At 46.7% G+C, this 25,828-nt stretch overlaps 1 protein-coding gene across 9 annotated transcripts in view; it reads right to left on the bottom strand.

Moving 5' to 3' along the window:
- Positions 1-25,828, bottom strand: part of LOC105192582 (uncharacterized) — a 43,444-nt gene that overhangs the window by 14,709 nt on the left and 2,907 nt on the right. For 7 of the 9 annotated variants that reach the window (XM_025308042.1, XM_025308043.1, XM_025308048.1 and 4 more), the window contains exons 2-3: positions 4,781-5,112; positions 3,560-3,850 (exon numbers count right to left, since the gene is read on the bottom strand). In XM_025308042.1, coding sequence (XP_025163827.1) covers positions 3,560-3,850; positions 4,781-5,073 — 584 coding nt within the window. In that variant the 5' untranslated portion in view covers positions 5,074-5,112. Of the gene's footprint in view, positions 1-3,559; positions 3,851-4,780; positions 5,113-24,482; positions 24,567-25,828 lie in introns of all 9 variants that reach the window. The other 2 variants (XM_025308041.1, XM_025308044.1) reach the window with 2 other exon arrangements.

The following is a 25,828-nucleotide window of genomic DNA, read 5'->3' on the forward strand; positions in this document are numbered from 1 at the left end:
TAATGCGTGAGATCAGAAAATCCTGATAACCTAGTTGCATCGCGTGTTAATCGCGAGTACACTACAGTAAAGGCACGGAAAAATACCTCTTTTTCAGAGGTGTTCGGAGGGAAGCTTATGAACCGTAGAAAAAAATACGACTTGATAGATCGATAGAGTACACTTTGAAGATATTTTTATTACGTCGGTGGACGGATATGTTAACATATGTTGCCGTCGCACAGCATTGTAGACCACTGTGATTTAGAAAACCATCGGCGGCATCGAGAAACTTAAGTTGTAATTATCTGAAATGAAATCGGATCGGAAAGTTTTGAAACTATATGAGTGTAATTTCCGTTGCACATAGGGATATTTTAAAATAATGAAATAGCAGCGGTTTGGAGACACAAACTCAAAATTTCACTAAAATTTGGCTTCTCAGACATCTCGTTCTCCGAAACTAAGAAGAATAACCAAAAACCCTTACAACCCTGCAACGGAAACTACTCATTTTGTGAAGTTACTGTTAAAACCGTAAGTCAATCGGTCGAAAATTGCTCTAGTTATGGATGCCGCCAGTTGAGAAAAAGTGATTTTGAGAAAAACGCGTTTAAAGTTTTAATATGAATTATTTAACAGAAATCAGTCGAATATTTTAGCATAGCATAGGGAATCTATTTCAGGGCCATAATTTGAATTCCCCATAACATCATCTCCTGTATCTCCTCACTCTTTGATCTGCGCTGCATTCTTCCTTCGCGCGCCGCTGATTGCGCTCGCTTCTCAGCACCGTTATGTAACAAGTATAATATTTGCATTATATATATATATATGTGTTATATAACGTTATATTTCTGTTATATAATTGCAACTTTTATGAACAGGACATTACAACTAACGTGTATGTGCTTGCAACATCCACGTTATATTACATGTCACATTTGTTATATCACGGCAAACTAACTTTTATTTATCAGTGTTTGCTGAGGATTTGTATAGCCAAAACACATGAAGCTAAAAAGGCTAAGAGGAGTACTAACGATCGTTTCGGGCCGTCAACGGGTGATCGCGGCCAAGTACGCATGCGTTTGCTTTAACTAAAACTCATATAACTCGAGAAATACTTCGAATTTCATGAGACCCTTTGAGGAGCATACTTCTAAAGTATCAATCTTTCGAAAAATGTAAAAAAAAATCGATTTTTTAAAAATGTTACTGTAGTGTACCCCGTTAAGAGTATCCTACCGTGGTCGGAGTATATCGAGAAGACAGTTAAAACAAAATTAGATCGTACACTTTATCGATTACTGGATACGTTATAGATATATTGCTAGAACGCTTATAAAATGCGGCCTGATATTCTCGCAATTTTCTCTAGGCGAATCGAACAGTATCGAATAATTTGCACTTTTTTTCGATTGATCGGCCATTTCTCAAATTAACGCGCCATTACCGATTTTACTCCGACGGTGCAAACCATGTTATTTACAACGTAGTTTCGCGCAAAAAAAAAGCTTTCGTGCAATTTGACATCATCGTGTATTCAAAGCGGAGTGGTCGAAATTACATTCCGAATAACAAAGCAGGAACTGATGTAACGCGTGTTTTCGATTTTGCAAGCTGAAATCTAACGTAACTTAAATCCGTATTTCCGGTCGAACGTGAGTCCACGAAAATTGCGTTTAATTGGGTTTTAATCGTCCCCGAAGCGATCCGAATCCGATTCAAACAAAAATGTCGGAAATTCCGACATGCGCACTTTTGAAACGTTCAAATTAAACACGTTTCCAATTTGTCCGCGACAAAATAACTCTGTTTTACACAAGAATAAAATATAAAAAATATGTATACATATATCGAGGATACATGTTATAAAGAAAGAATGGCGCGGCGGATCATGCGCGTTTGCAACACCGCCGCCCTGTATTGTAATTAGAGATTCTCCCGATTAAGAGTGATTCTCATCAAATTCTAATGAAGTTAATCGACAATTACCAACAGCCTACAGAATTACCAACAGCCAATTTCTAACCGTGTAATTTATCGTCCAGTGATGATTAAACTTTAATAATCCCGTGAGGAACCATATCAGCAATAAATAAAGAATGTGGTATTTAACTGACAGCAATTTGAGCTATAAATTATAGAGGAAAAATATAAAAGAAAATTTTTTCGTCGTTTCAACAGGAAAGAAACTTATTTTCAACTCTTTTCCATATTGACCGGCTGAGTCGTCAATGATCGATTAGCCTGATCAAAATTTCATGAAAATTATCCTAAATGCGTGACTCGGTCCTGACGAGCAAAATTCCTCGGCATTTCAAATCATGAAGATGTCTTCGGGCGAAATTACCGCCGACGACAAAGACGTTCCGCACGAGTGAGCGAGCGAGCGAGCGAGAGAGAAGGAAAGAAAGAAAGAACGAAAGAAAGAAAGGAAAGCTGTTTGCCAGACGGATTACGCCATCGTGGGCGTATTGACTTGTTTGCCATACATTGAGTGGGTTGCAATACATTAATGGTAGAGCGAGTGAGAGAGAGTTGCTATTTGATGGACATATCCGCTCGAGTATCGTTGGCATTAAGCCTGAAATTAACGCCCCGCTGGATATGTGCGATACATCGACGACGCGGACAGCGACTGTCCGGGGGTTGAAACCCGACCAGCACCACCACCTATATCGGCTATCGAAACCGCTCGTCCGCGTGTACGCGACTATAGATACGCGAAAGACCAAACATCAAATAGACTTCCATCGCGCCGGCCCAGGGCGTTTCGCGCGCGGCGGCTCGCAAACGCGTCGCGAATTTAGCGCCGCCGAAACGCGACCGAAGGATGTAACATATTTTCACTGCGTGCGCGCAAAGTATTTATAACACCTCGCCTTTAAACCGCTCGCTATCGATTTCCATGCAATCCCGCCGTTCGGCTCGATAATCCGCGCGTTTTAATTAGTTTCAATTTCTACTTTGCCTCTTTTTTTCTTTCTCGCGCTTAAGTCTCTCTCTCTCTCTCTCTCTCTCTCCCTCTCTCTCTCTTTCATCCCCCCTCTCTCTGTCCCGCTCTCTCTCTCTCTCTCTCTCTCTCTCTCTCTCTCTCTCTCTCTCTCTCTCTCTCTCTCTCTCTCTCTCTCTCTCTCTCTCTCTCTCTCTTTCTTTCTTCCTCGAATTTTAAATGATTTTCAATTGATTAATATTTGTACATATTAATATTATATTACGCGCGCACACACACACACACACAAACACGTATGGATACGCGCCGAGTAATCATTAATTAGATATTACATATTACATATTTGTTTGTGCACTATTCCCTTGCGAAGATCGACAATTTATGGTTGAAACGATTAAGCCAACAAGCCAGCTTTGTAATTGAAGAAATGGAGCGTCTGTTTCGCGTGAATTTCGCGTCGACCAATATTTGACTTCCGACGCAACATTCGACTACGAAACTCGCGGAAGACCCCCACCCCGCTGCCCTGCACTTCCTGCGGCGTTATTTCCGGCGGTTCTCCGCTTTGTATCCGAAACTCTTTGCACACATGGGTGCGCGCACGATCGGATGATCCATTACCTCGAGTCCCGAAGCTTGTAGCTGGGGCCACCCTTGGCCGAGGTCAGAATGTACACGGGGTTCTCCTCGGGCCCGCTGTCGTCCTGCTGCGACTGAGCCTGATGATCGCTGCCGGGCAGACTCCCATACTGCGGCGCGTCCTCGCTGCGTCCCGACGCCGAGGACGAGCTCGACGAGAGCGGCTTCGTGGCGATCGACAATTGGCCCTCGACCGTGAAACCGGGCACCACGCTCGCCGTCCTACGGGACAGCGAACCTGATTTTTTTCTGCCATTCGCTCGTTTCCTATACCTACGAACGTAACTTGACAATCTTAACAATCGGCAATCGTTGCTGTTCGGGGTGGGATAATTCTTAACTAACACAGAAAGCTAACGCGGGGTCGAGCGTTCTCGACGCGTGAATTTTCATCCCGCGAAAACTCGGAGCGAAAGCGGGCGCCGTTGGAAAGTCGTGCGTAAAGTCGCTCGTAGAAGTCGAGGAGTTCGATGGCGCGCACACACACACACATTCGTAACGGGCCGTAGCGGGTCTTCAGCGAGCGGAATGGCTCGTGAATTCGGCCGATAAGACGTCTATAGACGCATCCGCGATCGCGAACTCGAGCCCGCTATGACAAAAAGATCCATCGAAACAACTCGAGTCGAGTCGAGCGAACTGAATTTCAAGGCTCGCATGGCGCAGCAATTGTCCCAATTCCAGCGATCAAATTCTGTTCTTTGAGACTCTTGCTTGCACGAGGCAAACTGGAAATCTAGTCTGACGGGGGGGGGGGGTCGTGAAGCTGACGCGCGACGTATATTATCAGTCACGTTTATCGTCCGATTTACTCGATCCTCCCCAGCCAAAGGTAGAATTACGCAATTAGCCTCGATTAAGCAATTAGCCGTCCCATAACGCGCGTCATTCGCGAGGCGCCGGAAGACGCGCTTCTGCGAAGATTGCCGGCGATATTTCATCGTCTCGCGCCCCCGAGATATCGCCGGCAATCTTCGGAGCTATGTGCTGCTTCTCGCGCGAAATTATCCATCGGCATATTAGGCTCGATCGCTCGAGAGGAAGAGGAAGTTCCTCTCCCGCGCGTCGCGTCACTCCTCTCGGAAGTGCGATTAACCCGATCTCTCCCTCGCTTTCTCCCTCTCTCCCTCTCTCTCTCTCTCTCTTTCTTGGGCACAGCCGCTCCGTCGGCTCTCTCGTAAACCGTAAATCGGTTTAACTTGCCTGTCTGAGGTGTCGCGCTCGAGGTCGATCATGTCGTCCGATAACGTGGGAACGCTCGTCGACGTGTTCGTAGAGGCGATGGTGACGGTTGCTGTGGTGGTGGTCGCGGCGACGGCGACGGCGGCGGCGGCGGCGGCGGCGGTGGCGATAGCGGTGGCCTCCGTCTGGCAGGGGCTGTCATGCGGCTGGCTGCTCTGCGTGGAAGCCCCCGGGACCGGGGGTGGGCCGCCCCTAGGCCGGCATTTCGGAAAGAGTCGGTTCAAGTCGGCGTTCTCCAAGATCAGGCTTGTCATCGCCACGGCGCGTTCATGTCTCTCAACAGGATGTCCATTCTGCGGGGCAGAGACAGAGGGAGAGTGAGAGGGAGCAGTTAACGGAGGTAAATATGTGCGTGCGACAAGTGACATACAGCCGGTGCATATTGGGTGCACACGCAAGTGACGGAGATTCAGCTCTTAATTAGCCTCGCCGGAGACTCGTCATTTGTCCGACATAACAATAACATCGAGGAAAATTTCACTTCATTTCATGAGGTCTTTCCTAATTTCTAATCCCTGGCGATGCCCTCCACTGCGTATCTCGATTCACGTCGTAAATCCTCGACAGAATCAACGTTTGGATTAACTTCCCTCTGACGAGGTCCTGACACGAATCTCAGATAGATGTCCAGTGTTAACACGTTGATCGGCTCGCTGATTATATCAATGTTTACTTCAAGTTCGAATCGCTAGATATACAGCAAACAAATGCAATTTACGCTACACATACGCGGCACATATTCCGGCTCACTTCATCGGTTCGCGATTGGCTGTATATTTTGGCTATATTTGTCCTTCGCGATTGATCGCAATTTAATACGTAAACTGGAGCGTAAACGCGAGCGCGAATATTCCATCGTCGACCATCGGTAATACCGCAGGGGTCAACGTGTTAATCAAGAGATAAACAATGATCCTCGCGCCAAGCGCTCCCTCGCGATGAAGGCGGAGATCGCCTGTATGGGGAGAAAAAAGTTTGCTCGAGTCGACATGACAATGAACGAGTCGAACGAGCTGTGTTATCGCTGAAGCAAACGGAACTCCCGGCTCTCTCGTGGAGCGGACTCGCTTCACGGAGAGGCAGAAATTTCCCTCTTCGCGACTAAAACGCCTTCGGTTCGGTCACAGTCGCGTTAATTCAAGCGATCCTTTTTCCTGCGTCGGAACAATCTAAACGGATCATCGTCATTGTCATCGTCGTCGTCGAAATGCGCACCGCTGCTTTCTCGAGCAAGTGCGCGGGTAAGAAATCCCGGCTCCTTCTTCTGTTTGCTCTAACGAGGTCGTATTCGCACATGAGGGAGAGAGGGAGAGAGAGAGAAAGAGAAAGAGAGAGAGAGAGAGAGAGAGAGAGAGAGAGAGAGAGAGAGAGAGAGAGAGAGAGAAAGAGCGCATGCCACTCAAGCGCGTCGCGGTACTCACGGTGCTCGCGACACCGCGGAAGTGTTATACTTCGTACGACGGCAGTAGGTGTGTTCAAAGGGGTGCCGGTGGCGGCAGTGTGACGATGGGGTTAGGTCAGTGGTGTACACCGAGGCGAAAGGCAAACCGAAATACACACGAACGAGCTGCTGCGCCGGCCGCCGCCTCCGCCTTCTCCTGGTTGCTAGCTGGTTGCCGCTTTCGCGCTCCGTCGAACACTCGCCAGCGGATAAATTACTTCGCACTGGTATCGATAACGGAAGAAGTTGTCGCGTCGTCGAGCTGGAGTCGGAGAGGTAACACGCTCGCTTGTGAGTTACTTGAATATTTCGGAAACGACCCGGTAACGACTCGACGATGACGTTAATCCCCGTCGTTAATAACGTCGTCGATAATGGCGGGGCGCTCGTCGTGATTGTCTTTTTCTTCTTATGCATCGGTAACGAGTACGATCGTTTACTTTATATGCGCGGAGCACATAACATGGCAACACCAATAATTTAATAATAATAATAATTATTATTATAATAATTGTAAGAAGAATGATGATAAAAAATAATAAAAATAAGAAAAAGAAGAAGATAATAAAAATAATAATAATAATAATGATGATGATAATATAATAGTAATAATAACAATAATGATAATGATAATACACTGTTCAAAAGAATTATGGCATAGATCATTTATTGCCGAAAATTGGCCAACTTTGACTGGCGATTACTTCGCGAAAAATTATTGTAGACTAATGATTTTTTTTCAAAATAAAGCTTGAAGTCTCTACTTTAAGAATGTATCTCCATTTTTTACATGCGATACACCCCTGACATCTGAGGGCATGTTTGGTATACTGAAAATTGCAAAGTTTGATGGAATGCATGAACGTGGACAATTTTTTTTCGGGGACGCCGTTTGCATCGTCATAAAGTTCAAATCTTCCTCTTCAATTTGAAAAAAAAGTGGAGTTGCTACAATTTTTTTTTGCAAAGTTACAGCCCTTCAAAAATATCGTTGTTTTTGGCCTTCGGGCCAAGTGTGTACGCGTGTGTGTGTGTGTGTGTGTGTGTGTCCGTGACAGAAGAGATAAGGACCCCGTGGTGCGTCACTTCCACAGTAATTATTGACTCATCGCATGCATCGCATGCAAAAAATGGAGATACATTCTTAAAGTAGAGACTTCAAGAAGCTTTATTTTGAAAAAAAAAAAAATTCATTAGTCTACAATAATTTTTCGCGAAGTAATCACCAGTCAAAGTTGGCCAATTTTCGGCAATAAATTATCTATGCCATAATTCTTTTGAGCAGTGTATAATAATAACAATAATAACAATAATAATAATAATAACAATAATAGTAATAATAATTGTAAGAAGAAAAGAGAGAAAATCCACGAGTGACCGCGTTCGTTAGTATATCATAACCCTCGATGTATCGACTTCGTTGCGGAAGCACGTATGCCGTATAGAGCGAGAAACAGCACCACCAAGCTGGGACATCGAGCGCGCGCACGAGCGTTTATGTTAGTTTCGTATCACTGAACGCGACTTACTCTCACGCGTTCATCCTCACACGGCCGGCATCCGACATACTTATGTAACGTACGTGTAGCACATTGTAACGTATTGCCAGTAATATTTGCCTGCCTGTCGATTTCTAGTGAAACGCCAGAGCGCCGCGCGTACAGATCTCTCCTGTCGGACGCGTTTCCGCGCGCGTTGCTTAGAAATCGTGCCGTTTTTCCCGGGAAATCGCCGGAGAAGGGAGAATTATGCGATGGTGGATAATGTTATTATCGATATTTCGTCAGCAGTGTATTAATCAAATTACAATATATGTACCGTATGTTTCGCGACTTATATTTCCGCCGTATTTTTGCGGACACATTTTCGAGGGGATCCTGATGACGTTTTACCGTTTCGTCCTTTGGACGGTTTTTTTTATCCGTGTTATTTCTGCGTTTTATACGAGTATATATATATATATATGTTTTGACGGATGGACACGACATATTTGTATTCGCGGAATATCAGGAGCTAAATCTTTTATAGTTTATATCGGTGATTAAATGTCGAAGACGAAGAGAGATCCGCTGAGGAGAGAAAGAAATAGATGAAGCAAGCGTGGAATAAATCGGACCAGCCGAGGGAAAGAGTGAATATAGGATCAAGGAAGAAATAAGCAAATATTCCTCACCCGTGCGTGAATTCCCCGGAATCCTCCGCGCGGAATTTAGCGAATCGCGCGATCTCAAAGTTATAATTAAAAACAGCGGCGGCGGCGGCGACGGCGCGCGCGCGCCCGACTCATTTTCTCGAATAATTCCAAGCATGTGCGACGTAATAAATACAAGAAACGAGACACGCATGAGAACACATTATGGTGCAGTGGTGACAATTTGTCATGTAAATCTCCGCGTCCCGTAAAACCCGTATCTTTTCCGTGTCTCGCCGGCTGGGCGGCTGAAGGAATTGGCTCCTCTTTGGACGACGCTGCGAAACAACCGGAATTACGGAAGCACGCGAGCGGCGTACGTTGTGGCCCAAATAGCGTATAATTCGTGCCATAGAATCTAGACCTTATGCGCGCGGAACTTAGAGAGTGAGCGTTCCCCTGTTCGTCGACAGTGATAAAAACACGCTCAACTACTTGGCGCGGAAACGGGATGAACGAACCGACGACAACGACGACGACGCGCTGGCTGAACAGCAAGCTTTCTGTCAGAACCTCGCGAATCTTCCGTCATGAGTGACGCGCAATGTAAGTGCGATCGTTTACCAAAATTTAGGGAAGACGATGCATACAAAGGGTTAACTTCGCACGAGGAGCCGGTCGCCAGTAGGTGAAGAACTCGCGACAGGTTCCTCCTCGGCGACGACGTGAGGCAGAGGGCGGGGAACCTCGTCCGCGAGGACGAGCGATTCCCGCGCGCGATTTTCGTCTATTTTCCAACTCATCGGAATGAACCGAGTTGGCTTCCTTTTTTCTTCCCTCTCTGTGCCGCCGACTGTGCGTATTTCCGATGCATTCGTACAGTCGGTGGCGGGAGGATTGCAGAATTCTTTTCCCCAATGAATTTTGCAACGTCTCCGTATCCGATGAAAGAGAGAGAGAAAGAGAGAGAGAGAGAGCGAGAGAGAGAGAGAGAGAGAGGGAAAGAGAGAGAGAATCTTGTCCTCCCCGTAATTTTCCTGCTGAATATCGGATGCACTCCGGAGTTTATCGCGGTAAAAGTACCGCTGACTGGAAGAAAAAGATACAGAAGTAGTATCCGCCCGATTGTCATCTTCCACTGGAATTAGACGCGTCGGATGAAACTGTATTTTCTCCCAAACGAATGAGAGCCGCACGCGGACTCGCGGGAGAATTCTGACGTTGCCGTGTCGCTTTTTACCGCGCGTGCGAGGCGCATCTCCCGCGGTCGGGTCGTCCTCGATAGAATCGTAAAAAGGCGGGGAGAAAAGAGAGACACGGTAATCTAATAAAGTAGAGTCAGCGTGCTTCTACAAATTTATAGAGCAATAGTCGCCGTAATAAAGACCCGAAACGCGGCGGCCGAACTCACTCGGAAATATGGGAGAGGCGCCCCTATAAGCGCTTTCATCCAGCATTTTCCGCGCACAGTGTCTACCCCGTGGTCATTAATCCACGATCTACACTTTAATGCGAGTTTAGAAAGCGACGCGAAGGACAATGGCGCATATGTGTGTGTATAGACCAGCTGTCCCAGTAACTCTACGCCGCGCGCGATTTCCACTGAAACTGCAGCGCGCCCCCGGCTATCGACTTGCTCCTGTTTTCGAACTCTATCGCGCGGACGTCTTTCATCACGGACAAACAAATCCCTCATAGCTCTTAAAGAGATATATGCTCATTTTCGAATGAGCGAACGAACGGACGGACGAGCGAGCGAACGGACGAGTGAGCAAAATCGCTCGCATCCGTGCGAGAAGATTGCGAGCGACAAATCATCGCGCGAATTAACGCGGCTGACGCGAGTCAACTGATATAGCGGAACAAAGGAGCCACCGAAAACGCACGGTCGATTGAAACGAGATTCCTTCCGCGTGTTACACGCGTTAGCCGCAGCGGGATTATCAGCCGGTGTGTTATTTATAACATTACGCAGTCACGTGGTAAAAGCGCGGATGCGAAATATTTTCTGTTTCAGCGCACCCGCGCATTGTGTCAACGCGTCTCGCGGAACTACAAACGTGTGGCGCGAGCTTTTTCTTGCGCTCGACAATACGCATGGACCTTATTTCACGGACGAGACATCAGGCTCAGACGTCTCGACACGGGATGTTTCGTTTATTTCTGCGAGAAGAGCCGCTCTCTTTACGTTTCTGCTCGAGAAGGACACCTCCCCCTCAAGTTCGCAATTTATTTGAATGTACGCGAATACGGATAGACCTTCTCTACTAGCAACAAAATTACCCTAACACCAGTCCTCAGAAAACTGTATCGCGCTAGGTCGCGTCGATGAAGCAAGGTTCCCAAAAAAATGGCGCAGCCTCGTAAAGTCTACCCTTGTAAAAATATGCATGTATTTTTAATACATCATCGTATCGCGCAATGACGTATATGTAGTTAACAATTTTTTCGTCGTCACTTAGAGAAAGAGAGAGAGAGAGAGAGAGAGAGAGAGAGAGAGAGAGAGAGAGAGAGAGAGAAAGGGGGGAGACGATTCAGCGACCGTGAGGAATACCATCGGCGCATGCGGCCGCATGGCGTTTAGGCTGCGTATTTCGAACCAGCAACAAAATTACCCCTCGTTACTCTGCGTAACAATCATCGGAAAACTATCGCGCTAGGTCGTCGATGAAGCAAGGTTTCCGCGAAAAGTGGCGCGATCTCATTAAATCTACCTTAAAATGCAAAAATATGCATGTATTCTTAATACATCATCGCATCGCGCGATGACGTACATGTAGTTAGTAATCGCTTAGAGAGAGAGAGAGAGAGAGAGAGAGAGAGAGAGAGAGAGAGAAAGAGAGAGAGAGTGAGAAGGGAGGAGGGGAAGGGGATGGGGGAGACAATTCAGCGACCGTGAGTAATACCATCGGTGCATGCAGCCGCATGGCGTTTAGGCTGCGCATTTTGTACGCCTTCGTGACAAAGGTAAAATTATTTTCGCCTATGTTGCTTGGTCGGTCGGCTGGCTGGCTGGCCGGTCGGTCGGTTGGTTGGTTGTTTGGTTGGTTGGTCGGTCGGTTGGTCGGTCGAGAGCTACTACAGTGAAACCGATGTCGCTCGCGTGGGACACTGCCGCGAGCGGGCGGTATATCGCGCGTAAGCGTGTAAGAGAGCGAGAGGGTAAGGCGGGCGTACAGGGAGGGTGGTCGAACACGAGGAAACGGGAGGGTAGCGACGTGAAGGCGAAAGAGAGAACTCGCGAGAGGGAGAGAGGTCGGAGGGTGGGTGGGTGGCGGAGAGAAACAGAGAGAGAGAGAGAGAGAGAGAGAGAGAGAGAGAGAGAGAAGGGGGGAGGGAGAAATAGCGAGGGGCGAGAGAGGGTGAGGGAAGCGGGGAGAGCGAGGTCGTGCAGACGAGAGGGAGAATGACGAAGGAGTGAGAGCGAGAGAGAAACCGAGAGGGCGGGAACGAGAGGGTCTGGTCTGTGCTTCGCTGAGCGTGGAATCAATAGGGGGTCACTGGCACCAACAGATACAATCGGCACATTTTGAATCCCGCCGCGGCGCTGCGCGCCGCGACGTGCAATGCGCTGAGCGTCGTCAACGTCTCGTCGAGTTCGATCGTTGTTCCACGATCGTCGTATGTCCGGAAGAACGGAAGAAAAAAGAAAGGACAACGAAATAAAGGAGGAATGTAAACGCGAAGTGTGGTCGGTCCTAGAACGCAGCTTAGACAATTACTCTCTCTCTCTCTCTTTCTCACCCTCTTTCCCTTTTCTTCTCATCGTCCTGTTTTTCCTGACTTTTTTCCTCCTTTTTTTGAGAAAGTACGCGTGCGACAATAGCGCGAAAGAGGAGTGGAGAGAAGAGGAGAGGAGAGAGAGAGAGAGAGAGAGGCGACGTGCCAACCGAAGTGCTATGCCGCGGTGGCGATCGATTGTCGTCGCACGGCCGGTGCCGCGAATTCGTCTGCGTTTTCCCGTGCGTATCCTTTTTCGGTTGGTATCGTGGCTGTACGATAAAGAAGGAAGTTTGTTCCGAGGTAGCAACCAACGACGACGAGGAAGGAGCGCCTAGACTCTCCTTTAAGAGCGCGCCTCGCTTCGCAAAGTCGTGAGGCTCCGCGACGCGAATTGACGTCCCGTTTAATCACGGTGTGCGATCGTCGGAAACTTCGACGCGATCCGTCGCGATGAGTCGGTGATAAACTTGTTAATTAGAGAAATTTACATGTTGTAACGTTGCTAAGGTACCTCCTCTCTCTCTCTCTCTCTCTCTCTCTCTCTCTCTCTCTATCAATCTCTTTCTTTGGTTGTACTTCTTGTGTCTCGTAATTTTATAAAATACACATCAAGTCCGCACGAAGGAATCTTTAAATGAATTTTGCAACTCCCGATTTGTCGACGACGTAATTCAATTTAACGCTGTCAACATAAACCGCATATTTTTCTACTTGAATACTCGGACTTAAACTGACGATTATTATTATTTGGACACTATCCACACCTAGAAATGACAGAAATTTTTTCCGTCAAGGAAATTTCCGTCCCGAAGGAAATTTTTTTTTATGAAATTATATTTTTCCTTACATAAATATATTATCACTGGTCAGTCTGCATACACAAAAGTATTAAGGTCGACAAAAAGTGGACAATTCGTTAGAATTAAATTTTATCTTGTATATATTATGATATAAAAGGTGAATATTTCGGGAGGTATCGACTTTTTGTAACATTTTCGAGTGTTGAATAATCAAATTTGTCTATCTTTATAGAGAGAATAATTAATTATAAGAATATACCATTCTCGGTTATCCTAATGCCCAAGAAACTTGAAAAAAATCCGAGCATCCTATCCTGAGTTGACAGCGCTAATTCATATCCTCAGATAGAGCATTGTATGATATTTCTCTCTTTCTCTCTCTCTCTCTCTCTCTCTCCAACGCGGCGAATATTTTCAGATGCCGATACTTAGAAACTATTAATGCAGAAGCATCGGTGGATGCTTCCTAGACACGGACGCTGAAGTATTGACACTCGCACGACGCGGACGTTGAAGTATTGATACTTTCCAAGTATCGATATATCCGGAGATATCGAAATATCGGTTACGTAGCGTAATTGGACCGTGTGGTGAGGGAGAGAGAAAAAGAGACTCGAATCGCGCGCGAACTCGTAACATTTGAGCCCGTGCCAATATACAAGGCGCTATGATTTACGTTGCTTTAATCGCGAAGGACACCCTTCGCGATTGTCCGCGAGAACGCGCGTTGCAATTACGGCTATATCGCATTAACCTTGTTTTCCCGCTTGTGCGTTTTCGTGTACGAATTTTTCGCTCTGTGTGTATGTGTGAGTGTGTGTCAAGGTTACAACACAATGCCTTCTTGCAAAATCAACACAAACCGTTTGTCCCTTTTGCACCTGCGCACTTCTGCCCGTTGGCCGGTCCCTTGCCAAAAATCTCAAATCGATTCATCCTTAATGAACACTTTTTCGGGACGAGTGTTATTCACGAGCGCTTTTGTAATTTTCGAAATAATGGGGCTCTATTGAATCCGGAGGAAGAAATGAATTCGTCGCGATAAGCGAAATTGTACGTCCGTAAAAACTCGTAACGACGCACAATGCGGACAAGTATTGTTCGCTCGTTTCTGTCTCTTTCTCTCTCTTTTTTTTCTTTTTCCTTTTACAGGAGCTTCCCCGTTGAAGAATCTTAAATATCTCGTGCCTCCTCTTCATCAAAAACTGAAATTCCTCGTTGCAAGCGGCACGAGATCGAATATGTCGTTTCTTCTTTACAAAAGACGAGCGATGTCGCGAGGACGACCATCCGGGACGAATCGCGGGGGATTTTGCAAGGACGCGAGATTTCGACGCTGTCTTATTGCGCGATCCTGATCTCGATTCCTCGCGTCGCGATGGAAAATCGCAAAAAACTGCGGCACCGCCTCGCCGGATCTCCGTAAATCCAATGAATTTCAAATAATCCCGCTTTCTCGTGGCCACTTGAGATTATCGACATTCGCCGCGGGAACATCTGAGATACTCGACGCGTTTCCATAATCCGATTCAATTAAAAAGAGGAGAAACACGGAGGGTACGTAAAAGGGAGGAGATGAAGATGGAGGGAGAAAGGGAGAGATAGCGAAAGGGAGAGGGAGCGAGAATCGAATCAATTCTGCGATCGCGCGAGGCGAATGGTTCATAATTTTATGCTCGTTATCTCTCCGAGGAAGAACTTTGATTTATCAAAGGGAAAGTTTGCGCGCGCGAGAAAGGGAAGGATCATAATTAGTCAACCCGATAACCAATGCAGACTTCGGACGGTTTTATTGGCGTTAACTCAACGGCGTAAAATATGGATCGTTGGCACCTGAGATTTAATGGCTGTTTGCGCCTCTCCTCGTCGTCATTGTGCTCGTTCTCGCTCTCGCTCTCGCTTGCGCGAATTGCATCGAGTGTGTCGTTAAACGATCCGAACGCGATATTACGCGGATACCGTCGTGTGCACCGGACGACAAATGGCCTCGGAGCCAGCTCGATTCTACTGCACGCAAGGAAAAAAGCGTTTTCTCAGTTAAATCTCTTCAGGTCTTGAAGCAATTTCTACCTCCCGACCTACACACACACACACACGCGCGCGCGCGCGCGCATACGTATTTCGGTTGTTTGTCGCTGAAAGAAAATTATCGTCGCGCGGAAGCTCGGCCGTAAAATTTGCCGAAACACACGAGATAGATATATTTACACCCGCCGTATACCGTATATGCGGATATACGTATCTCGTCATCGCGTCTCGTACGCTATGCCACTGTGTTAACACGCGGTACTTTATGGAGTCTCATGGAGTATCGGGCCTCCGGTAATAATACTACGGATCTAATGGCTTTAATTTAAAAGACTGCGCTCCAGCCCGACGTATATTGTGGGATCACGACGAGTTATGAGGACGCTTCATACGCGGCACGTCTCGCGGTGAGATATCGTCGACGCTCGGGCACAAATTAAAGGGATAAATAATAATAAAGGAGGGAGACGAGGTGCCGTGAGGAAGCGAGGTAGACAGCGGGGAAGAGAGAGAGAGAGAGAGAGAAAGAGAGAAAGAGGGAGAAGGGGAGAGCAAGAGCGAGAGAAAGAGGATGAGAGGGTGGAAAAATGAGGGAAGGAATTCGGTAGCGCCGACCTACTGACTCTTCTCTCATTTCCCGTGTTGAATACGAGAGAACATCACTCTGGGGCAGCGATTCTCAAACGTTTTTCGTACACGGAAATTTACATGCGACGCGAGGGAGAGGAGTATAACGAGGAAGTGTGCTCCCCCTGTTTTTGTATGCTAATTTTCTTTTTCTTGTAAAATAATAATACCGTCGCAACGATACGTCGTTTATTTTACGATACGTTAATTCCGCGTATAATCCGTAACTCTCAACATAACGAATGAAAGAGTTTCGTACAGCGCACCACCGCTGTTTCACGTTCGGTATTTCACGTATCAGCTTTTCCGTTGAATTGGGAATCTCATCTTTCGATTAATTTTAGATGCACTTCATGCATTTTAAGCTCGCTCGAGATAATACAGTTACCGAGAGAGAAAGAGAGAGAGAGAGAGAGAGAGAGAGAGAGAGAGAGGGAGAGATTTAATGAATATCAAGAAGACAGGAAAACACAAATTTGTCGCTGAATGAAATATTTGCCAAGAAAGAATAGTTTGTCTTGAAGATACGATCTCGGTTTATTCAAACACGCCTATTGACATTTATCTTGCGTTTATTGACCAAAGTGGCCGAAAATATAAGACACAATTCTCTCCCCCTTGCTCCACCTTATCGCCCTCAGCGGCTCAGAAATGCTAGAAAATTCTCGAGGGCTAAGAAAAGTTTTTTAAGAGGACGTCCTTTTACACTTTTATAGCGCGTACTTTGGACACTTAAGAACTCGCGCGAGTATATTTTTTGCTGCTTAACAATATGACTTTTTAATGCGAGTCGGCGTAAAAGCTGCGAGGGGGGGGGGAGAGAGAGAGAGAAAGAGAGAAAGAGAAAGAGAGAGAGCTCCTTTATTTTTACTTTATAAATTATTACGTATGTGCGTTGAAACGTTGCGCACACAGTGTAAGACAAATATACGTCAGCGAAGGGAGGGTATAGGTCATCGTGTACCAAGAATATAATAAAGAAATCCTTCCGTGGAAGTTATATATAGATTCTACGTGGATGGTGTCGGCGTGGCGTCTTTAACGGGACGAGAAATGGCATCTGCGAAAATATCCGACCGTGTCTTTCGAAAAAGGCAGAGAAGAAAAAAGCAGAGATCAACCGAGAAGTTCGAATGCGACGCGATCGTAATGTGCGACACGCGACGGCGGTAAATTGAACCGATTAACATTTGCACGACGATCAATCGAATCGAATCGACTCGAAGGAGGACTTCGCCTTCGGGGAGTAGCCAATCGTAATCTATCGGGGCGTACGACGCGATGATAAAACGTGTAATTCCTGATAACGTGTATAATGTCGTCGAAATCTGCATCGGGATCGGTATTATCGCGCGCGCGTCGCCGTGGCTCGCAATTGAATTTTTCAACTGGAAAAGAACCCGTCGCGTCTTTCCGCCATATCGCGTCGCGGTGATATTAAGGCAGGTCTTTTTCTGGTACACATCTTCTCGATTTGCAGGAATTTACCTTCCAGATCGATCTCGCCGTTTAAAACGACACTTAGTGAAACCGGGCAAACTTTTTCAATTTAAAAGACAATCTGACAGAGATATTTCCAATCTCTCTCTGTCTCCCTCCGCCCTCTCTCCACCTGCCCGTTCTGCACCCACTCGTGTCATTTCTTAGCGCAACGCTTGCAACACGACCATTGTCGGAGTCACATTTTCTTCTTAGCTATCTCGTTTGTCATTCGACTCGTCGCCGGGCATCGCCGACGGTCAACAGATCGATACGAGCGCTTGCTGCCGCTTGGAAAAGCGAAATTCAAACGATGTAAATGTCGGTTACTCGTGGACGTTACACGCCAGGATGCGCCGGCGACGATCGATCGATCCGGAATCTCAATGGACGGCTAAACGTCTCCTATTTTTAGCGGCCCAATGTCGCGCCGGATTTTAGGTCGAGCTCACGTCGTCGCGTTTATCAAAACTGGCATCTCGCCGCCTAATTGCCGCACGTATCGGGGCTGACGACCATCTTTATCTTCATCTCCCTCTATCTCCTTCGTGCCGCCAGCTTCCTTCTCAGTTCACTCTGGGATACGTTTCTTCGTCGTTGGGAGAACGCGAGCGCTTAAAAGCAGATATTTCGGAATAATATTAGACCCTCCGCGAACTGCGAGCGCGATTCTGCCACTTCGTATTCGGACGAGCTGCTATCGATTGTCGTGTTTTCTTTCTTTCTTGCTCTTCCCGCGATTATTCCCGTCGAAAATTGCTCCGGCGACCGCGTATGAAATTTCACGCGACTCGTTAGCGAGTTGTGCGTTTTGAGGTTTTGCATTTGCACGATTGGTAATTGATCCCGACAGGACGGGCTATCGAGTTCTTCGTGCCGAAGCAGAAAATGTAGCCGTTCCGTTTCGCAATCAATTTTATTCAATTGCGCAATAAATGTCACGTTCGCGCAAATTTCGCGCCGGCGCGGATAATCATGCAATTGTCGGCTGTAACGTGCGCGTTGTATTACACCGTCTACGTTTACAAGTCGCTCCACGGAGTTTTGCCGTAACTCGGCGGTGTCTCGTCGCTCTCAGCCGGTCGATGCCGAGCCACCCGAGTGCCCGGCCATTTGTTCTTATTATTGCCGCTTCTTAATTATTCCCCAAGTCATCCTACGCGTAAAACTACGAAGACAGTCTGCGAAATATTTTCCGCTGTCGGAGAAATGTGTGGGAAGAAGTACAAAATACAGAACGTCCGAACAAGGTCTGCACTTTCCGCGCCGAGTTTACCTTCGCGCTTTGACGCGCAGGTCGACGGCAGGGAAGAACACGCCGGGAGAAGATGCTAAAAAATATGATACCGCTAAGAGAAACTGTTCGGTTACGGTCACACTTGGACAGCACCCACGAGCTTCGAGATCTCCTATAGAACGCCCGATTTACATTGACGTATTAGCGGTTCTCCAAGTTACGGTCCGTTTGTCTCGCACATTGATACGTTTCTGGACATCGAACATCGAGGCTGGTGATTTATATCCGCGAATCGCAGGGGAGAGGACACCCTCCATCGAGGCTGATGCTTTCACTTTGCGTTTACGCTCCGACGAGCGGAAGCATCTCGAAATAAAAAACCGAAATAAAAAACCGAAGGATTTTAATCGCCCGGCCACCCTTCTATTTCGACAACTATTTTCCCTTATATCGTCCTTACTTCATTTCGTTTTAGACCATCCTGAGGAGAGCCATCCCGTATCGCACAGCGATGCAAGAACGCATCGTAACAAAATGACGCGGCTGACCGTGAGTTGGTCAGAAGTTTGCTTTCAGGAAATATTAAGCGGATCGGAAGCGGAGACCCATCGAGCGACTTCAACTTCAATCCGCGCGGCGGGCAACGGCCGCGGTGAACACGCTGTGTTTATTAAACAAAGAGCCGCATTAAGTTAAAGGTTAAATTGCTCGCGCATAAATTATTATACGATTGCATGTGAATAAATGTGTGCGTAATGAGCAATCAGCGAATCAAATTATCACGCAATAAGTAACGCGCTTCGCAAGCTTCGAAATCGAAACGTCCCGATCGCCGTTCGTCGCGAGCATCCTCAGCTGCGAATATTAGCGGCGGTCTTTAACGGCATTCCTAAGAAATTCATCCGACGGAGAACGCGCTTCCGTCCACGGGAAGATTAAAAGGACGTAGTGTTCATAATGCAAGAGATGGAGGTCGCGTCAAAGCAAACGGAAACGCGTCGCTGCGGCTCGCCCGTGCAAAATTTACGCGGAAAATTATTAACACCGGTGCACGCGGAAAAGTCAAGCTGCGACTATCCGCTTCGGAGACGAGGCGAATGTCTAAGAAGAGGCGTCTGAGAAAGGGGAAAAATGGAAAAGAGAAAAGTAGCACGTCTCCCGGGCGATTTTACAGACACTCGCGTTGCCTGGAAAGAGACGAAACGCGCGGATAATCGCGACCGACATAGCCGAGCCGAAACTTGACTCGAGATTGATCGCGATTCGTCTGGTTTCCTAGTCGATCAGAATCGTGGTCGCGTCAAACAACAAGAATATCCCCGAGCAAAAAATTGTTAGGGCCATTCTCATGAAGCGTAAGGCCCCGATAAGGCTGAAAGTAGGATACCCTAAAAAGGGATACCTCGTTATTACCACATCTCATTATTACCAGGCCCTGAGATGGCCTTTTTGAGGAAAACTTAGATTTTACGAAATGAGGATTTGATAAGGAAAACTGATGAGGACCTTAGAAGGATTTATTAGGGATTAGATTTAATAAATAAGGTTTTGATAGAGAAAGCTGGAAAAGGCCTTAGAAGGCCTTTTAAGGATGTTTTAGATATACAAAATCAAGTTTTGTCATAGAAAATTAATAAGATCTGAAGCGTGTAATAAAATTGTTATAGTTTAATATTATTTTAGTAGGTACGCTCTCTATCTGGTTCTTTTAAAGATTTTTTAATTATACCGCAATTAAAAACAAATTTTATTAGTTTTATTAGTTGCCATATTCATTGATCTGTTCCAAGGATTTTTCTGGTATTGCCTTCGTTTTGAAATGCAACAAACTTTAATAAAAACAGTAGCAGGATTTTTATATGTAGAGAACGTTATATTTTATTGTAAAGTATGCTATATTTTTAAAGTAACAAATTCTTGTTCTGTATCTAACAAGGTTATAAAGAAATAATAAAAATATTCCCTTCTAAGCCCCCATTAATATTGCCTTATAAGGCTCTGTTGTCTTATAAGGTCCTCACAATATTGCCTTATAAAACCCCGTTAAACCATTTATGTTACACATCTTGTCTTTCCATCCCGAGGGTCTGTCTAGGGTCCGATTAATGTTAGGGAAAAATAATCAGACCCTTACCAGAGCCCTATTCATTTTTCTACACGGGAACATCGTTATTCGTTTTCGCTACCAATGTAACATACTTCGCATACACCGGCGGCGCAAGTACGCTTCCACCGAGAGGAGCATTCTTCCCCGATGAGAAAATGTACATTCGCTCGAATGTACTTTCGCCGTATAATCTTCCACGAGAGCAATTGTTCGCTCCGTCTGATCGAGCGAATGCAGATTCAGATCAATCGGGACCTACCGACTAAATATTCATCCCTCGGATACTCCCCCCTCCCCCTCCCGCGGCACAGAGCCGATTTCCGCGATCCGAGCGAGCGTGAGAGCGAGAGAATAGTCAGCAGATGGAACGTTTCCGCGCGCGTGCACGTTGTAACGCATTGTCGCTGGCCGTCCGTCTCGTCTTGTCGCGTTATTGACAATGCCTGACGCACGCCGCCGCGTCTCCGCTTTAGCGGCGCGATAGAGCGCGGCGACGCCGCCCCAGCCTGCAGCGCAACCCCGAGCGACGTCCATCCGCGCGACGGTCCTATCCGACCGTCGCGTATTTTTAGCGAGTTATCGCAGTACAAAGCGAACCCTGATCTCCTCCTCTCTCTTTCTCTCCCTTTCTCCCCGACGCCGTCCTCTCGTCGTCGTTCGACGTGACACGCTTCTAACGATGTTCTGGCCCCGTGAAGAAATGCAAAGCCGACGCAGACTGGATGCGGGGGTGTCAGCGTCATTTCGAAGCAGGTCGGGGTCAGCCTGGAGATGCGACGTTCTCTCGACGGGGTAGCTCGCGTCTTATCGGGGAACGGGAACGGGGGAGGGGGGGGCTGGAGACTTTACGAGTGCGCCCATTATTGCGTGTAATAAAATTGTTATTAACATTGATCGCTCGCGTGGCGAGTTGAACGTGAATTTCCGCGATTTTCCGCGTCGTGGCTATTCCATAGTCGGCGACCGAGAGGGAGAAAAACGAGCGACAGCTAGGGATGTGAAGGGGGTGGAGGAGGACGCGAGCGTTGTGTGCGCGGTGTGACCATTTATCTCGCTCGATTCTAAAATACGGATTGCTCCGTGAGAAAAATAAGAGGAGAGAGAAAAGGCACAGCGCGCCGTCGAGAGCCGGCCTTTTCGCGAAGGCGCGCACGGATGTTAGATCGACGAGATTAGAGACGTACGATTCGTCTGAGAGAATCTCCCCCGCCTCTAGGGTGGGGGGGGAAGAGAGGCGGGTGAATGCACCGTTGCGATAGGGCCGACACATATCGGCCGCCGAGTTACTTGAAAATTCACGAACGCCTGATATTCCACGAGTACCTGTCGGCAACAGGCCGCCGGGAAAAAATGGAGTAAAAAAGAAAAGGAGAAAAAAGGAGCAGCCGAATCGAAAGGAATCGATAGGAATCCATTCCGATTGGCCTGCGAGTTGTAGCGAATATCCCGGATCGGAGATCGGTTTTGATACTCGACGTTGAGAGTACCGTCCGCCCCCTCCCCCCTTCCCCGTTCGTGATATTCTAAATCCGAAATTGTAATATTTCTTCAGCGATAACGGTTACGGTTACGGTAATGCTACGTGCTCGGTGGACGGTATTTTCCGACCGCATCGAGTTCCATCGCGATGCCGCATCAGTAGTTACCTATTTTGTTTTGTTGTAATTACTGTAATATTATTTTTCGTTATAATATAATTGTATATACAACGTATATATAATCTACTCTCCAATTATTTGTCGCGACATAATTATTGCAGCGAGTTAACGATCGACAAGTATAACATCTGTTATTATGTGTTGTCGTTATCTTACTCCATCATAACCGAACATGACGACTTATGCGTCACAGCCGAATAGTCATGTCGGGATATGATAATGAGTCCCCGTTCCAACTGTTACGAAATTTTTAATGGAGTCAAGCCCTCAAAAAAGTTGGATATTTTCCCCATGACTGTGTGTGTGTGTGTGATTAACGGAATGTCTCGCGGGAGGATTTTGTTCTCCGACGTGGAACTCGCCGCGTGGACGCGCAGCGTTAGCGGAGTTTTATTCCGAGGAAACTATTCTCCCTAGAGTTAAACCCTCGTGTGTACACCCGGCCTAATGGCGGAGTGAAAACGCAGAGTAGCAGCTACGCGGTTAGATCGCCAGAGAATATACGCGGGGAATTCGCGTTGAAACTTGGCGTTTTCGCGAGGAAAATACGAAAAATCGCTGTTTACTTGTCGATCGGATTTTTAGTATCGCCAACTCCAGACGCCCGCTCCGAAAAAGCGCCCCCTTCCTCCGACAGAAAGAGGACTATTAATCACGGTATATTGTTAACTGGAAAGAAAGACACGCGCGCATGCATGGGTTTCCAGCTCGAAATTTTGCTTGTACTTTCTTGCGTCTTACCGGAACTTTGCAGCGTTTGCGGCTTGCGAAGGATTACAAATAAGTTGCGTGAATTTATACGAGAGCCGGGTCGGGCGGCCGCTTTGCCTCTCGCCCAAGTACGTAAACGAACAATTTCTTAATTAGTGATTCAAAAAACTTTTAAGAGATGAGGATTCGAGCTTAAGCGGAATTTTGCTATTTCGAGTAGCAGCTCTAAGGTCAAATGGAGTCTAGGGAGATTGTTCCGACCGTGTGTCGAAGTATCGTCAAGGTAGATGTTGTCGATTTGTGAAGCGTCGAAGTGTCGGGATCTAAAACGATAGAAGAGAAATTTCGACTTTTCGGACTCTCTCTAGCTCAGAATTCCAGCGATAAACTCTGACATTCGACAGGACCTTGCGTCTTCGCCGAACGTAGCGACGAAGATCGCGTTGCACGATCGCCGAGGCTGCTGCCCCATAATGCATCCTAGACTTAATAACGCTATTTCAGTCTTTAAGCTCCGGGCCCTCGTCTGTCGATCTATCACGAAACATTAATCCGATACTTGTTTGTTACAGCTACGTACACACAGTGAATGTTTTGTCGGGCTTACGTAGTCAACAAACAATATCATGCGTGAATACAAGATATACGTGTACACACACACACACACACACATACATATACGTGATGTAGTGAATATTTTGGAAAAACCAGCGTGCCGTTACGAAAGAAGGAGGGAAGGCTGCGACGAGGGGTGCGTGAGTGCGATGAGCATAAGGGGAGGCGGAAAGGGAGAAAGAAAGAGAGACAGAGAGATAGAGTTATAGCGCTCTCGATTGAAGCAATCCCGGATTTCGCCGGCAGCAATTAAGTCCAGTTTTCATGAACTCATGTTCGATTAACTGCACACGTGATATGTACGTGTACATGGTATATAAAGAGCGGCCTGTTAAATGTTTCCGCTTGCCTGTCATTTCACACTTGACCTCTTAATACGTAATTCGTTCGCGATTTAAAGATGCTTCCGTTGCAGTGCGTGCTCATCAAGCATCGAATATCCAGCCAAACTGATCGGACGATTGACCGACTGGATTGACTGACTGATTGATCGAATGATCCGAGAGACGAGGAGACGCTCGATTCGGTGGAGGGATGAAATTGAGTTTTTCTCTTACGACAGCTCAATTTGGTGAATTACGGCCGTTCCAGGTGCTTGTACATCGCGTCTTTTCCAATATGAAAAAAAGGACCTTCTTCCCCACTGAGAAAATAAATACATAAATGTCCCTCGCCAAGTCCACGTTCGTCGTACGTCGCGTCTTTTCCAATATAAAAAGCGGGATTTTCTTCCCCGTGGGAAAAATAAAAATATTCTTCGCGTATAAAGTTCACGTTCGTCGACCGAACGAGGACCCTCAAATCACCTCGTTTCAGCTGCCTACTCATCGCGCTGGTTCCAATAAAAAAAGAGAAAGAAAAAGAGATCCTCCTGCTCGTTAAAAAAGTCAAAAAATAACTAAATATTTTCGCTCTCCGCAAAGTTCACGCTCGGCAGGCGAACGGGCAAGCTCTCGATGAAGCACGTGCCGGGTACTCGCGACCCGTCGGCGCGATCCGGGTGTCTCCTTGATTCGGCAGTTCACGCTTCGGATCCAGAGCGCAGAGGGCAAGCGAAGAAGGAGGAAAAGCGAGACAGTGTTAGAGGGTGAGAAACTGCTACATACCCACTATCCTCAACAACGATCCCGGCGCTCCGATCGTGGACGCAGAGTCGCGGCGAGCGACTCATTGGTCGCTCGTTTCTATAGCTAGGAACAATCGCATCGCGATGCTAGAGCAGTTCTCGACGGCTCGGACGTGAGAGAGAGAGAAAGAGAGAGAGAGAGAGAGAGAGAGAGAGAGACCTACGTGAGAAACGACACAGAAAACCCGCGTGAGTCCCCCATGTGTGGATGTGAGTGTGTGCGAACGTGTGTGTGAACACACATACGGGTGCGCGTATATGTGTGCGTGCGCGCGCGTGCTCGGCTCGCCGGCAATCGTTGCATGCCGCGGGCACCGCGGAATCGGGAACGGAAAATCGATCGGCCGTTTGTGCATATGCGCGCGCGTGCACGTGCGCACGTTTCGTGCGAGTGTATTTGCATTCGGCTCACCGGGGTATCCGAAGAACGGCGCCCGAGCCGTCGCCGAGGAGCGGCCGCGCGCGCGATTACGCGGTGAACATGGCTCGGTAGTAGCGATAGGCGATCTCGGCTCGATTTTCAGAAAATCAGTCTTTTCCCTCCAAAAAATTGACTTTTGAAGCGATCCCTTTGATAGCGAGTCAATTTCGCTTGTCACGCTTATTCATCGGTGCTGTTTCGTCTGATGAAGACGACACACTGGGGTCAACATCTCATTAGAATACTGCTTTATTTTTGTATTCAGAAAAAGCTAAAAAACTAACGCAGAAATAACTTGGAGGCAGAAAAAGCTTTTTGAGAGCAGAAAAAGATGTCACGAAGATAATGTCTAAAAGAGGTCTGAAATACGTTAAAATATATAGATGTTTCATTTATAATCTGGAATAATCTAAAATATAATACTAGAATATAATACTAAAATAATTTAAAATATAAATAATCTAAAATATAATGCGAATGATTTTTAGGGAAAATAAATTGTCTCGTTACCATAATGTGATAAACATAGTCTACTAATCACAGTTCGAATTGTTATGAATAGAACAATATATAAAATAACATTATACTATTTTGTTACAAACATAGGTGCATTCATTATAATTTAACAAATTAACTACACATCCAGTAAACACCAATTATCAGTAACGTAGCATCAACGTCATAATTTTCCATTCGATAACGTTATTGTTATAGGACGCACACGTGTTATTTATCACATTTACACTATTGAATGGGAAGTCATTACGTATGCTACTGATAATTGATGTTTATTAGATATACCAATGTTTTACTCACGGTGCGAAATATATATCCTGCATAACCCTCAATTTATTCCCCTTTAACTTTGTTATCCTGCATTATTATTGTCCGCATTACACCGGCAC

This window comes from Harpegnathos saltator, unplaced genomic scaffold, assembly GCF_003227715.2.
Source record: "Harpegnathos saltator strain DR-91 unplaced genomic scaffold, Hsal_v8.6 scaffold135, whole genome shotgun sequence".
Taxonomy (NCBI): Eukaryota; Metazoa; Arthropoda; class Insecta; order Hymenoptera; family Formicidae; genus Harpegnathos; species Harpegnathos saltator.